Source organism: Marmota flaviventris, chromosome 8 (genome assembly GCF_047511675.1).
Source record: "Marmota flaviventris isolate mMarFla1 chromosome 8, mMarFla1.hap1, whole genome shotgun sequence".
Lineage (NCBI taxonomy): Eukaryota > Metazoa > Chordata > Mammalia > Rodentia > Sciuridae > Marmota > Marmota flaviventris.
Genome location: NC_092505.1, coordinates 1,269,776 through 1,285,275, shown reverse-complemented (window position 1 = coordinate 1,285,275; position 15,500 = coordinate 1,269,776). Strand labels below are relative to the sequence as shown.

General features: G+C 56.1%; 1 protein-coding gene across 7 annotated transcripts in view; it reads left to right on the top strand.

The window, feature by feature from the left end:
- Positions 1 to 15,500, top strand: part of Adarb1 (adenosine deaminase RNA specific B1) — a 100,239-nt gene that overhangs the window by 47,278 nt on the left and 37,461 nt on the right. For all 7 annotated transcript variants that reach the window (XM_071614974.1, XM_071614968.1, XM_071614970.1 and 4 more), the window contains exon 3: positions 11,744 to 11,818. In XM_071614974.1, coding sequence (XP_071471075.1) covers positions 11,791 to 11,818 — 28 coding nt within the window. In that variant the 5' untranslated portion in view covers positions 11,744 to 11,790. The remainder of the gene's footprint in view (positions 1 to 11,743; positions 11,819 to 15,500) is intronic.

Genomic DNA, 15,500 nt, shown 5'->3' with positions numbered 1-15,500 from the left:
AGTTTTCTGGAGAATGACAGGAAACTTGAAAAAAATAAGCTTTTCAAAGTCCATCTGCATGAATCCTGCAGACGTGTTCCAAATGAATCCTGCTCATGTTCATCTGCGGGTGTTGCCCACGAGTATCTGTCTTCCCTCTCTGAGGTCGTGGCTCCGGGGAGGTGGACCTGAAAGGCGTGGCTCCTCTCTGGGGTGGTGCCTCCTCTGTTGAGGCCCACCTCTGACCAGGAGGATGCTGCAGGGCACTCAGAGGAGGGGTCACACGGCGTCCACCAGAGCCCTGGGTGAGAGGCTCTGGAGAGTCCAGCCTCATGTGAGTACCTTTTGCATCCTGTCATGGTAGGACTGGAGCGCCACGAGATGGCTGCAGACGGTGCTGACTGCACACACGTGGCCTCTTTGCGGATTCTGCAGACTCCTGAAGAAGTTGTGTAACTTTCTCACTGCATCTTATGTTTCTATCCACATTTCAGATGCTCGTGCGTGCATGTGTTCACGTGCATCTACATCTTTGTGCACGCATGTGAGTGCATGTTCACCTGTGTGCGTGTGCGTGTGTGCTGCTGGGGACAGCACCCAGGCCCTCGCGTGTGCTGGGATGCTCCCCACTGACCTGTTCCTGGCCCTTTTCCTTTGGCTTTGAGGCGGCCTTACTGGTCACTGAGGCTGGCACAAATCACGAGCCACTCAAGCAGGAACAAACTTTATTTCCAAATTCCACCAGCACACTCCCCGGGAACTCTCCCAAACGCCACCCACGCGGCTCCTCCAGGAACACACCACACATCAACCGGAACCCCCTCCACCGGAATTTCACCAACCAACGCGAACTCTTCAGGAATCCCCGCGAGAGCTCAACCGGAACTCGACGGGAACTCCGCGAGAACTCAAAAGTCATCATCTTGATGGCTCGCTGGCGTCACCTCTCAACTACTACTTCTGGCAAAAATGCCATGCGTCATCCCTACTCGGCTGTGGCCCTCAACATCTCCCCACTTCTGTTTAATTAAACACCAAGCATGTGGCTTAGGGACCATGCCTGCCTTTGGTTGTCCAATACTACATACGGTTCTTACCCGTCATCGGATGAGCTGACCTCAAGGCGTCAGCCTCCTGTCTTAGGTTGGTACCATTGCAATTGGATCTTACCCGTCCGTCACTGACTACCGGTCCAGCAAACAGCCACACCTGTGGATAGGTCTTTGTACCAGCGGGGGGGTGAGGTTCTTTGCCTCACCTCTGTTGGCCCCAAATTTTAGACCATCACTAGCAAAAGGGAGGAGGATGCAAAATGCCACGACACCAAGCCAAATGACAGCTCTTTTTGGAAAAATTGAACCACCGGTGACACCATGAGCAAAGATACCCCAGCACTACCACAATTCGCTGCACCAACAGATAGTTCACAATGCATACAAGTGATACATAGTCCAGGCAAGTTCTGCAAGCAGTTCAATGCGGAGGAATCTATCAATATGTCCATTTCCTCCCAAAGTAAATCGACTCCTTGATTGAGCATTACTTGTTGAGTTATTATTCGTTGATTCATCAGTTTATACAGTTTACTGTGATACCTATCAAAGAAGCTATAGTTTGGTTTTATCTTTGTCTTCACCGGCACTAGGATGAAGATAGGAATTCTGGCAATGATGGCTAAAAAAAAATTATGTAACATTCCAACAGGCACGAAGAAAACAATTTTCTGAACAATTTACATTATCCTGAACAGAATTATTAAATATAATGAAAAGGAAAGGTGAAAGTAAACAAACAGATCTGTTAACCTCCTTATTTGTTCACATATTAAAACAATCCTCAACACCTGTTTACCCAATTTAAATTAAGCCATTTAAATCATGTGAATAAAAAAAAAATATTTGGATCCATTTTTTCATGAGCGCTCCTCATATATGATATATGACATACGCACATACAGACATACAACACAAAACTGAAGTGTGCACACAAAACCCCATACATACAACACATAACATAATATGTCCCTCCGCTAATTGTTGTTTGACCAGGTCATGGGCTGCTTGTATCTTTTCTTTAGTCAGGGGCCACTGAGGAACCCTTACTGGTGTTTCTGATTTCCAATAAAAATTATTGTCTCAGTGACCCCTCCTGAAAACCCAATCCATGTCTATCTATTTCTTGATCTATTTGTATCGGTGCTGCTATACTTTGTCCTTTTTCTCCTAATCTTTTTTCTTTCCGAAAACCTTATCGAGCCCTAATAGTGGGCACATTTGGATTGATGTTATTTGTTAATGTCAAACCTAATTGATCTAGGACATCTCGTCCCCATAAATTTATAGGAAGATGATCCAATACATATGGTTGTATAGTTCCTTCACATCCTTCAGGATCCTTCCAATCTAATACCATTGCACTTCTATGGGGATTAGTCGCCACTCCTAGGCCTTGAAGCATTTGAGTGGCTTGTTGTAATGGCCAATGTTTTGGCCATTCTTGATGAGATATGATGCTAAGGTCTGCACCTGTGTCCAGTAGCCTATTAAATTCATGTCCTTGAATATTTAGTTTTAGCATGGGGCGAGAATCTAAATTTAAAGACAGCATAGCCCAATCTACACCTGTGGAGCCTAATCCCCTGGAACCTCTTTCTATAGTACGACTGGAAAATTTACCATGCAGGCTGGGTATTATTAGTAACTGTGCTATTCTATCTCCTGGTGAAATTACTGATATACCTCTTAGAGAACTGGCTATAATTTTTATTTCACCTTCATAATCGGGATCAATTACCCCAGGACTTATCATAAGTCCTTTTAGAGTAGAAGAACTGTGTCCCAATAATAAGCCTACTGTTCCTTGGGGAAGAGGCCCTTTTACTCCTGTGGGAATGATTTGAACTCCCGCCTCTGGAGTTAGTAGTGCTCTGGCGGAGGTGCAGATGTCCAACCCTGCATTCCCTCTGGTTTGTCTGATGAGGGATTTAATGGATAATGTGTCCTGGGCACTACCCTAATGGTGTCACTGGGTTCCTCTATTGCCCCATATATTTGTGGTTGTGGGCCCCGGAGCATTGGGCCCCCTTGTACGTTTTTTGGCAATGGAGCCCGATGCTTTTCTCCATGATATCGTGGGTAAACACCTGGTCCTTGTCTGTTTTTTTGATAACGGAGTACCCTCTATGGTGGTTTGAGAACAGCATTCATTAGCCCAATGTCTCCCTCTACAGCATCGTGGGAAAATACCCGGTATTCTACTTCTTTGATACCTAGCTTTGCTAAACCCTCCTCCTATGGGGCAACTCCTTTTAAAATGTCCTGTTTGTCCACAATTGTAGCATGTTTTTGGCCTGGCATCTAAAGCCTGTTGTACTGCAGCTGCCAAGACTTGCCCTTGTTCATTAATGTCTCTACATAATTTGATATATGTGTTTAAATCTTCATGTTTCCATGGTCTAATGGCCTCCTTGCACCATCTGTTTGCTTGCTCAAAGGCTAGCTGTTTAATTAATGGCATTGCTTGTTCTGTGTCCCCAAAAACTCTGGTAGCTGTTTGAATAAGCCTATCTACAAATTCAGCGTAAGGTTCATTAGCTCCTTGTATTACCTTAGATAATTGACCTTGTAAACCTCCATGTCCTTGTAAAGTCTTCCATGCCCTAACTGCATCTGCAGCAATTTGTGAATATATAGCCGGATCATATGCAATTTGTTGCTGTTGACCCTCATAAGGTCCTTTTCCTAACAACATATCTAAATTTCTTTGAGGGTAACCGGCTGCTGCATTTCGCCTAGCTGTCTCCGTGCAGAATTCCTGATTGGCAACCTTCCATAACAAATATTGTCCTCCATTTAGCACAGATTTACACATACTAGTCCAATCTGCTGGCTTCATGTCCAAGTTGGTAATGGATTCGACCATGCTCACAGTGAAGGGTGCTTGGGGACCATAGGTTGTTACAGGCTCCTTTAACTGCTTCACTGTTTTGAAATCTAAAGCATGGTGAATTCGCTGCCCTCCTACCTGCTCAAATACAGGGCATGTTAATATTCGAGGTCCTGTCTCAGGATCCCATCTATCAACTACGGGGGTTGAGGATCCCATAGCATATGTTGTCTCTATAGGTGGAGCTGTTGGTTGGACACTTACGCCCTCTGGTGATAGAAAGGTGTTAGTAGCAGCCTCCTGTTGTAACTTTTTCCCTGATAGCCCTTCCTCCTTTAAATTTTCTTCCTCTGTCTGACTAGCTCGAGAGACCTTCTCTTTTACTTGATCTAAAATGTCTTTCTCCATGGTCTGAACTCTAACAATTTACTTAACACTCTTTCGGTTTGTTTTTTACTAATTTCTAATCTACTATAAAGATAACGCAACCCAAGGAGATAACACAAAACAAAACCGAAACAGAATGAAACAAAAACGGAACAAAAAATCGTTGTATTAATTTTTCTATTTTCTTGACATGTATTTTCGTGGTCTATCTCTATCTCTTCCTCAGGGCCGAACAACTTCAACCCTTGAGCCAACCATTTTTCCCAGTTTGCCTGAGAAAGTTCTAGGGATAGGCAGCTTGAAACAAAAACAAAACAAATCGAAACAAGAACACATTGTTCTTTGAAATGGTCACCCATTCTCTCACCTTCCCTCAGGGGCGAGCAATTTCACTTACCTCCGAGCTTCACCCGTTCCCTGCCCGGGCCACCAAATGCCGCGGTCTGGCTGGGCACAAATCACGAGCCACTCAAGCAGGAACAAACTTTATTTCCAAACTCCCCCAGCACACTCCACACACGCTCCCCGGGAACTCTCCCGAACGTCACCCACGCGGCTCCTCCAGGAACACACCACACACCCACCGGAACCCCCTCCACTGGAATTTCACCACCCAACGCGAACTCTTCAGGAATCCCCGTGAGAGCTCAACTGGAACTCAACGGGAACTCCGCGAGAACTCAAAAGTCATTGTCTTGATGGCTCGCTGGCGTCACCTCTCAACCACTACTTCTGGCAAAAATGCCATGCGTCCTCCCGACTCGGCTGTGGCCCTCAACCGCTGGCCTGGAGCTGACCCTTCTGCCCAGCCTCCTGAGCCGCTGGGACTCAGCTGTTTGTCTCCAGGCCCGGCTCTGACTGTGCTGTGGGGCACCAGGCCTCATTCCCAGGTGGGTGCCCTGCGCTGCGCTCCTGTAACAAATGTGCCATTCGAGCATCCCCTGTGGCCTCCTCTGTCTGGTCATCTAAGTGGAAGTTGATTGACTAACTGTAAGCAGAACATTCCTGGTTTTGTGTCTGTAATCTCTGTACCGAGAGCCTCCTGGGCATGCAGACTCCTGACGTCCTGGTTTCTTCTTGGAGCAGATGGATTCGAGTTGCCGTGTGGCCGTGGCGCGTGCCCTGCCTGAAGGGAACGGCTGAACTGGCTTTCTCTCCTTTTGTGTTCACTTCCACAAGCTGAACTCGGGTCTGTTGTCACGACTGGTCACTGTGTTGTTAAGTGAAGGCCAAGGTGGATGTGCACTGAAGGGTAGCGGGCAGCACTGGAGGCACGGCTTTGGGGACGCGTCTCAGTGAGAACCACTGACTTCCTGTGAGCAAGGATGGCCAGACTCTCAACAGGAGAAGCTGGCCGCATCTGCTTGCTGTGGTCAGCCATCCAGGGTTTCTCCAACTTCAGTTTTTGCTGTGTCCAGCGGGGCCTAGGATCTGACTCGCCATGAGCAGCCGCCCTGGCCAGCGACGCTGAGAAGTGTGCCTGGGGCCGGGCGCTGGCCGGGCTCCTGGCTGGGAGGGCTGGGGGCTGACACCTGGGGAGCTGCAGGGATCACGGGGACCCTCTCTCCAGCCTGTAGCCCCCACCTACGGGAAGATGGTTACCGGTCAGCCAAGTCGGAGAGTCCAAGGGCCTGGCCACGCTCAAAGCTGGACACTGGACCAGGCTCAGCCCAGCCCCCACAGCACCCCCTTGCCCCACAGCTGTCATCCTGGGATCGCAGCCTGTCGTCAGCGTGCACAGAGAGTGACCCAGCTCTGCTTTGTGTCCCTCACAGAGGAGGAAGAGCAGGAGGAGGAGGACAGGGACAGCCTTCCACACAGACAGCGCCAACACGGTGCCAGGCAGACGCTTTGCACGTCCTCTAACCCCAGAGGCCTGGCCGCCTGTGGCTCCTGGGAGAGCTGAGGTGTATCTCACCTAGACCTGCTCCAGAGCAAGCAGATGCACCCCGTGCGCACCCACCAGTACCCCTGGGGGTTTCCCTGTTGGGTGACACGGAGGCTCTGAGCTGCCCTCTTGGGGCTCTCAGGCTGGTGGCTGGCAGGTCCCATGAAAAAGGGACAGGTCTGCAGGAGGACAGGGGTCTCACCCGGGGCAACCTGGCTCCAGGCCTGCGGGCTGGCGGCACCCGGGGGTCCACCCGTGACTACGAGCCTTGTGCTACCCTCACTGTGGAAGGGCCTCCTGAGAGGCTGTGTGTTTAGATGGTGTGTGAGTGGGGGACGCTCCGTGTCCCCACCTGGCACTAATGTTGGGGTCCTCTGTGGGCACTCTCCGTCTCAGTGAGCCCAGGTGGTGCTTGGCCACTCTGGTGGCACAGTGGGCTGCACTCCAGGAACATCTTGGCCAATCACAGCAGCTGGCCATCTTGGACAAGTTGCTTCCAGTTGGTACCTTCCCATAGAAGTGACAAATGGGGGATTAGTGGACGTCTGCGATCTCCCCTGATCGAGACTGACCTGCGGCCCCATGGTGAAGACCTCAAGAGCCAGCAGAGCACCTGCTTGCTGTGGCCCTAGCTGAGACCCATGCATTCTGGGGACTGATGGCCCCAGGCACTGTGCCATTCCCTCTGTAGCAGCCATGTGGGAGGAGGAGCCGCCATGTAAGCCAGGAATGTGCCCTGTGTGTTTGACATGGTACCAGGGGTGTCATGAGGAAACCGGGGACAGAAGAACTCAAGTGCCTGTTTGGCAGGTGCTGCTGAGCTGTGCCTCTCGGGAGCAGGCAGCCACAGGTGAGCTGGGCAGACGGAGCAGGCCCAGGGGCCCTCCGCACGGGCCTCACAGCCCACAGGAAAGGCAGGCCGTGCACGGGAGGAGTGGGGAGGCTGACAGTGTCTCTGGCAGGTGGCTGTGAGCTCAGACCCCTGAGTGCTGCAGGTCTCTGACTTGAGAACCAGGGTCTCGGCTTCTAAGGAAGCCATGTGTCAGGAAAGCCTGGTGTCGAAGAACCAGCTGCTGTAGGCAGAGGGGCCAGGCAGGCAGAGCCAGGGCCACGCAGTGTGCCATTTACTGGGGACTTTCTGACCAGCGTGGTCAGGTGGTGGACCTCACAGGTTGGGCCAGCGGGAGAGGGCTTTGGTGTGGTCAGGACAAAGGTGCTTTTTGCTCAAACTGCAGTGGGCCTGGACAGTGCGGGCAATGTGAAAGGTGTGTGCACTTCTCGGTGCTGTCCTGCGTAGCTCCTGTGTGGCTCCAGTCGTTCCGTCTGTCTCTAGGATGCTGAGGACTGTGCAGGTGGACAGGCCAGAGCTCTCGTGCTTCATGGTGAGCGTGTCTCAGGACAGCTGTGGTCAGCCCCTGCGGGGTCCCTACACTCCCGGACCAGGGCACACTCACCCAGCCTGGCATGTGAACATGTGGGTGTGTGTTGGAGGTCACCTCTGGTCCGTGCAGACCACCCTGGCTGCTGGGGGAGGGCCATCAGGGTGGACAGCACATACCTTCAAGCCTGATGGGGAGAAGGGCTGGTGTGTGGTTTGAGGGAGGAGGAGGAGCAGGTGGGCTCTGGGCGTCCGGCTGGACTCCCACTGTGCATAGAGCAGGACAGCAGGGACATGGGGGCACACGTGTCTGTATCAGCACTGCTGCTGTCCCAGTGGGCCCCAGTCAGGGTCCCCCAGAACCCAGGCCTCCTGCACACCCCCTCCAGCTCCTTGAACTCCCCCATGCCATGGCCATGGCTGGCTGGTCCGCCACCAAGCCCAGGGCCCGAGGTTGGGAAGCACACTGTGCTCCGAGTGTGCCAGTCTCTTCTGAATTTTCTGTCTCCGCCTTCCTTGTTTGTCCAGGTCCTTAGCAGCTGCTGGTGTCCACCCCGTCACCTGAGCCCTGACCCCTCTGTGCTCCGCCCTTGGTGCACCTTCCTGCTCGCCCTGTACCTGGCAGTGTGCCGGGTGCTGCGCTCACCTCGCGTCCCATTCTGCTCTGACTGGGAGTCACGTCCACGAGAGGCTGTGTGCACCCTGCCTGCGCCATCTGCGGCTTGGGCAGGCGATCGCCAGGGCCAACTGGGCCGTGTGCCTGGGCATCTGTGGAGTGCTCCAGTCGAGCGTTTGGAGACCCTCCACGGGGTCTCCACGCGGACAGCACTGAGAGCAGAACAGGAACCAGGATGACGTGGTTCCCTGGGCAGGCCTGGCTAGTGCTGGTGGCAGGCTTTGCCTTCGCCGGACGCCCCATGGGACTCTGCGCTCTTCCTGGTTTTCTTTTCTACACTGAACAGTGGTTCTGGCCCTCCACCTGTGGGTTTGGAGTGAGAATCACACAGAGGAGCCCAGGTTCGGTCCTCTCTGTGAGTTTGCATTTTACAGCTATTTAAAGGAGACCCCTGAGGGCCGTACAGAAAATGTGAAACTGACTCAACCACCACTTTCCGCGAGGGAAGAAGTGTGGGGATCGTGGTCATTTAACCAGGCGTACCACTCGTCTGAAGTTCTTTTAAAAATCTATAGATCTTGGTGGCTCCAGGGTAGCCTTTCCCACCAGCGTGGTGGAGGGTGTTCCAGGCCCGAGGCACCCTTAGCCCCAGTGAGCACCCACAGTGTCTTTTCTCTGCCAAGGGACACCCCAGCTCCCCTCTGCAGGTGAGAGTTGGAGCAGGAGGTGACTGTGCACAGCTGTTGTTCTGCAGGTGCAAAGGACAGTGGAGCACGGTCCCCGCTGGCCTGGAGACGAGAGGGCTGCCTGCTGAGCCGGGGGTGGGAGGGGGAGCTCTCCACCAGCCTCGGGCTCCGTCTTCCTGTGGCGTCTACTGAAAGGCGCCCAGTTCAACACAGGGTGCCTCTGCGTTGCACCTTGGCCTGGGACTTGCACAGCACACGTGGCCTTTGGGGGTCCCACCTGGGTCCCTGCCTTCGGTTCAGACTGTTCTGGTTATTTGGACTTTTTCTTTTTTCACGTGAACATGAAAACCTGCTCGCTGCCCCATTAAAGAGGTCCAGTGCCACTGGGCCCGAGGGAAGGGGCAGGAGGCTCAGGCCTCCTGAAGCCCTTGGCCTCCCGCTGTGGGCGGACCTCCCCTGGCCCGGTGCATCCCATCCTGAATACGGCTGGAAGTGGAGCCTTCCCTTCACCCCCTTCTGCCTCTGGGCTCTCGGTGAGGCTTTGACCCTGCGCGCCTGTGGAGGCCGTTCAGGGGGCAGCGTGCGCTGAGCCAGGCGGGCTCTGCTCTGGGCCCTGACCTTCTGCCAGCGCTGGCATCTGCAGGTGCGGGACCGGAGGTCCCAGCCTCTACGCCTGCCGGCCTGCTGTGTGGCCACCTTCCACTGTGACGCTGTCCCTGGTCCTTTTCAGGACTTAGATGTGAGAGTAGGAGACAAGGCGTGTGTAAGGGCCAGGAGCTGCACTGGGGCACCCTTCCTGCTGGGACCTGCCCGTCCTCATCCCCAGGGTCTGTCTGTCTTCCTGCCTGAGGGTGGCCTTCCCACTGCCCATCTTGGTCGACCGACTAGTGAGCCTCTGTTTCTGAGTGAGTGTGGCTCTGCGGTAGTGAGGGTGCCTGCCGTGAGGTTCAGGCGTCTGCCGAGTCCCGCCTGAGACCCGCCTGACCCAGGTGCCGCTGCGTCACTACAGACCCCTGCCATGCTTGGTCACTCTCCCTGCTCTGCCTGTGAGGGGAGGGGCGCTGTCTCCTGCGCTGCTGAGGCCCGCTGGCCCTGTGACTCCTCCTGCTGAGGGCCTCCTGCTGCCCCCTTCAGAGTTCCAGTGGCAGCACAGGTGGCCTGTCCCCTCTAGGTGGGGTGGGGAGTGGCAGGGCCCGGCCTGTTGCCGCCTACAGGACAGAAGCAGCCCCACTGCCAGTCCGACCCCCAGCAGGCCCTGGGTCCTCTTTCCGCCTGGGGCCGGGTTTGGGGGGCTGGAGCAGAGGGCTGTCCTCTTGGGGCCTGCCCTTTCCTGGCCCTTTGGCCAGGAACCTGATGTGCGAGGGCTCCTGTGTGAGTTTGTGCTGTTGGTGTTCCGGGCTTCTAGGGCCCCAGCTCCTCGTCGGGGGACTCGGGCTGCTCTCCGTGTGCCCTGCTTGGCTGGCCTCCTCTTTGCCTTTCGGTGACCTTGTGTCTGTTTTAAACCCAGGGCAGGGCTCTGGGTGGGCATGGTGGAGGGAGGGGCACGTCTGCTCCCTCTTCCTGTGGGTAGCCCCCTGCCTTGGCACAGCATTTCAGCAGGCAGTGGGGGCTGTGGACTGGCTCCTTTGCTGCCCTGAGGTCAAGCAGGGTGCCCAGGGTGCCTGGTGCTCCCCTTGACCTGCAGCTGCGCCAGGCCACGGCTCTGTTCCATTGGCCCGCGCCGACCTCTCGCCCAGCTGGGCTGGGCCCTGGGTCACATCCCATCTCTCCCAGCCGCCCGTCCCAGCCGAGAAGCCCCAATTCCCCGCTTGCTGAGGACACCAGTCCTTCCAGCCACACTTCTGACCTCCCGTCTGAGACTACGCTGAGGCACACGTGTTGACTTTCCATCATGGAAACATCAAGACTAGATGCAGCCGTGTGCTGCTGAGTCCCCGGTGGCTGCGTCTGCCTGGCTGAGTTCTCTGGTGTCCGGCGCCCTCTGCCTGGGGTGCTCAGCGTGTCTTGAGGTGGTGATGACACAAGTCCGTGCCTCCAGACCCTGCAGAGAGCTCTGCAGCACAGGCGTCCTCACAGAGACCGGGTGGCTGCACAGCGCGCTCACCGGGAATGCAGTGAGATTCAGGACACTCACAGGTGACCGTCACCCGAGGACCCACATCCTACATACAGGACGCATGATACCCCCACGCCTTGGCCCACAAGCCACCATGCTCTGAAGCAGTGGATGTGCCTTCTTATATTTATAATGTGCATTTTGTTGGCACAAAGGCAACATCGCTACGGAATCTCACGCCCTGTCCTGGTGCAGTGTGATGAGGTTCTTTGTCACCAACTGTCAGCACAGTCATGAAGGTTGTCAGAGATGCTGGGCGGAGACTGTGCAGAGTGGCGAGGGACGGGCAGCCACAGCACCTGTCCTCAGCAAGTCCTGGGTCTCTCCTGGGAATCCAGCCGTGGTCACCTGAGGCTGGTTGGTTACCTGGAGACTCGCGGGTCTGTCCAGCTGCTTCGTAGTGCAGTACTGGGTGAAGCTTGGCCGGTGGATCTCAAATGTGCCTTTGCTTCATTCCAAGCCTCACATCGACCCAGGTGAAAACTGGACAGTCCCTGCTGGGGGGACTCATTGAGTTGTGTGGTCAGCAGTGTGGTCACCGGGCTTCGCCCCAGGGTGGGTTACCCCTGGTTCCCAGCTTTTCATGCCCTGCACTGGCCAAGTGGAGTGTGAGGTCCTGGCCCCCAGCTGTGACCCCGGTTCTGCCCTCCGCTGTGCTCCTCTCAGGGGTCCCAGCTGGGGTCCTTGGTGCTCTGGTGCTGCGAGGAGGTGCTGGAGCCCCGGCCAGGCCTGTGCCAGGGCAGGGCCATGACCACTGCCTCCACTCCGTGACAGTCACACTAAGCCTTCTTTTCTTGCCTTCTTGCAGACAGAAACAGTCTCCGCCAGTCAAGAAGCTCTCAAAAGCACTTTGCCATGGACCTAGAAGATGAAGAGAACATGAGTAAGACCTGGGCCCGCCGCGCAGTGCCCGGCAGATCGCTTCCGTCCGACTCAGGGTCTGCCCACCTGATCGGCACGACCACCCGGGCACGCCGATGTGGGTCTTGGCGGTGGCGCGCTCTTCCGTATCTCTGTGGTGTCCATGGGGGTCTTTCCCTCCAGTCCCCTGGGCAGGTTTCACTCCTTTCTCGTCACTAGCTGTCATTTTGGGGGAAATGTGCCTCCAGGTGTACAGCCCGTAAGTCTACACGGCTTGTGAGGGTGTGCCACAGCGTGGTCCTGGGCACTCAGAGATGTCCCCTGGACTGACCTGGGTGCCTGGCTGCTGGGCACGCCGGGACACGGTCAGCTCCTGCCTCTGGGAGGATCTCGCCATCTCCAGGCTCCAGTGACCTCCCGGGGTCTGGGAATCGGGGGCAGCACTTCTAGACCTCTCCTTTGCACACCGTTCTTTGGGAGGTTCTTGGGCCACCAGCGCCTCAGGCTCCTTCTGTCACACACTGTCACAGGTGTGGAGAGTGCTGCTCCATCCCAGGGTTGAAGGCAGGAGCGTGTGCAGGCCGCCAGGGGACGAGGTCGTGTTTCTAGCTGACAGACCTAGGTGCCCACAGACGGACGTGCCCGGCTGACAGACCTAGGTGCCCACAGACATACGGGCCCGGCTGACAGACATAGGTGCCCACAGACGTATGTGCCCGGATGACAGACCTAGGTGCGCACAGACGAATGTGCTCGGCTGACAGACATAGGTGCCCACAGACGTACGTGCCCACAGACGTACGTGCCCAGCTGACAGACATATGTGCCCACAGACGGACGTGCCCGGCTGACAGACCTAGGTGCCCACAGACGAACGTGCCCGGCTGACAGACGTAGGTGCCCACAGATGAACGTGCCCAGCTGACAGACCTAGGTGCCCACAGACGTACGTGCCCGGCTGACAGACGTACGTTCCCACAGACAAACGTGCCCGGCTGACAGACCTAGGTGCCCACAGACGTATGTGCCTGGCTGACAGACATACACGCCCGGCTGACAGACGTAGGTGCCCGGCTGACAGACATACGTGCCCGGCTGTCAGACGTAGATGCCCGGCTGACAGACCTACGTGCTTAGCTGACAGACCAACATGCCCAGCTGACAGATGTACATGCCCACAGATGTACGGGCCCGGCTGACAGACGTACGTGCCTATAGACGTATGGGCCCGGCTGACAGTCGTACATGCCCACAGACGAACGTGCCTGGCTGACAGACATATGTGCCCACAGACGTACGGGCCTGGCTGACAGACGTACGTGCCCACAGACGGACGTGCCCGGCTGACAGACCTACGTGCTTAGCTGACAGACGTACGTACTTAGCTAACAGACGTACGCTGACGTACATACGTGCATGGCTGACAGACAGATGTGCCCGGCTGACGGACCTACATGTCCGGCTGATGGACGTACTGCCCAGATGAGAGACGTACCTGCCCAGCTGACAGACGGACGTGCCCGGCTGACGGATGTACCTGCCCAGCTGACAGACGTACGTGCCCGGCTGACAGACGTACGTTCCCACAGACAAACGTGCCTGGCTGACAGACCTAGGTGCCCACAGACGAACGTGCCCGGCTGACAGACGTACGTTCCCACAGACAAACGTGCCTGGCTGACAGACCTAGGTGCCCACAGACGTATGTGCCTGGCTGACAGACATACAGGCCCGGCTGACAGATGTAGGTGCCCGGCTGACAGACATACGTGCCCGGCTGTCAGACGTAGATGCCCGGCTTAGCTGACAGACGAATATGCCCAGCTGACAGATGTACATGCCCACAGATGTACGGGCCCGGCTGACAGTCGTACATGCCCACAGACGAACGTGCCCGGCTGACAGACGTACGTGCCCACAGACGTACGTGCCCAGCTGTCAGACGTAGGTGCCCACAGACGGACGCGCCCGGCTGACAGACCTACGTGCTTAGCTGACAGACGTACGTTGACGTACGTACGTGCATGGCTGACAGACAGATGTGCCCGGCTGACGGACCTACATGTCTGGCTGATGGACGTACTGCCCAGCTGAGAGACGTACCTGCCCAGCTGACAGATGGATGTGCCCAGCTGACAGACGGACGTGCCCGGCTGACGGATGTACCTGCCCAGCTGACAGATGGACGTGCCCGGCTGACTGACTAAGTTCCCGGCTGATGGACGTGTGTGCCCACCCAGCTGACAGACGTACGTGCCTGGCTGACGGACGTGCCTGCCCGGCTGACCTGTGTTTGTGCTTGGGTGCTTCCATCTCAAGGAGTGCCTGCAGCCTCGTGTGCCGGTCCCCTTTTGCAGCAGTGGTGACGTACACTAGCACCTGCTCTCTGTACCTCCTGAGAGTCCACACCAAACCAGCAGAGGCCGTGGCCCTGCTCTTGCTGGCCACCGAGTCCAGCAGCCCTCAGAAGTTCCTGTGCCCCTGCTGCCCTGCGTGGGGACTGTCGGTCTCTCCTGCCTTGAGGGTGGGTGGGCTGTGGTGTGTCTCTCAGATCACTGTCCTGCTCAGTCTTGCCCTTGAGAGCTTTTCAAAACCCAGGCATAGGTTTCTGCTGCCAGTTCCTCTGCCATTTCTGGTTTTGCCACAATTTTTGAGAGTGAGTGTGGCCTCATTTCAGAAGGCACTTAGCCATGTGTTGGGGTGACTCCCTGAGGGATGCCTGTGGGTCCCCAGGCCACCGCCATCCACACAGGAGCCTGTGGCAGTCACCTGACGAGAACCCTCCCGAACCATTTTCCTGAGAAGATAAGCTGGGGTCCAAGCCAACACGGGAGCGCCCTGGCTCCACGTCCGTCCGTCATTCTGAAGGGCAGCAGCTGGCGGGGGGCGGGGCAGGCGTCTGTCCCAGAGGCACCCTGAGGACGGATCTTTCGCAGGTCACACTCGCCTCCTGTGCCTGGGGGTCCTGGGTAGAAGGCGGCCAGCTCCCCAGCCTCTGCCATGGAGGAGCCCCTGGAGTGGGCGGGACCGGGCGGGAGCTGCTGTCCTGTGGTCTCTAGACTGTGGAGGCAGCTGTTGGGGGACGACTGGCCACTGGCTGTGGGTCTACAGAGGCGTCCGGCGTCCCGCGGGGTTTCCCTGCTGATGTCCTGTGCACAGCTGGCCGTGCCGTCCTCGCTGCCCTTACTGACCTCTGATTCGTCTTGGCTCTGCTCTTTTAACCTTTTCTTCCTTTGAGTTCCGAAAGGAGTAACCTACCGGCCTTTTGCTGGAGGATGTTATAAATGGAAATTTAGTGTCCATTCCGGCAGCTTTGTGACTGGAGGAGTGGTGTGTGTGTCACTCGGGTCGTGGAGGGAAGCCCAGGTCTAAGCCAGCGGCCTTTGGTGTCAGGGCAGTGTCCAGGGCCTTCCCGGGTCCTCAGTGTGCCAGTAGCAGGAGCACCTGCCCGGCCTCACAGGGAGTGGCTGCCCAAGTCCTCCCTGGGCACTGCTCAAGTTCCAGGGGTGTCCTGGGATTGAGTGGGTCCCAGGGCCCCCAGAGCGAGTGGGGGCTTCACACAGGGTCCTGTGGTGCTGGCCAGAGAGCCGCTCTGCTTCTCTGTCCAACTTAACAGGAGAGTGAGTGCTCATTTCCCCTTTAAAATCCGAGTCCTGGTCATCTTGCCTTATATTTCTAGAATTCTAAAGTTTATGAAGTATCTT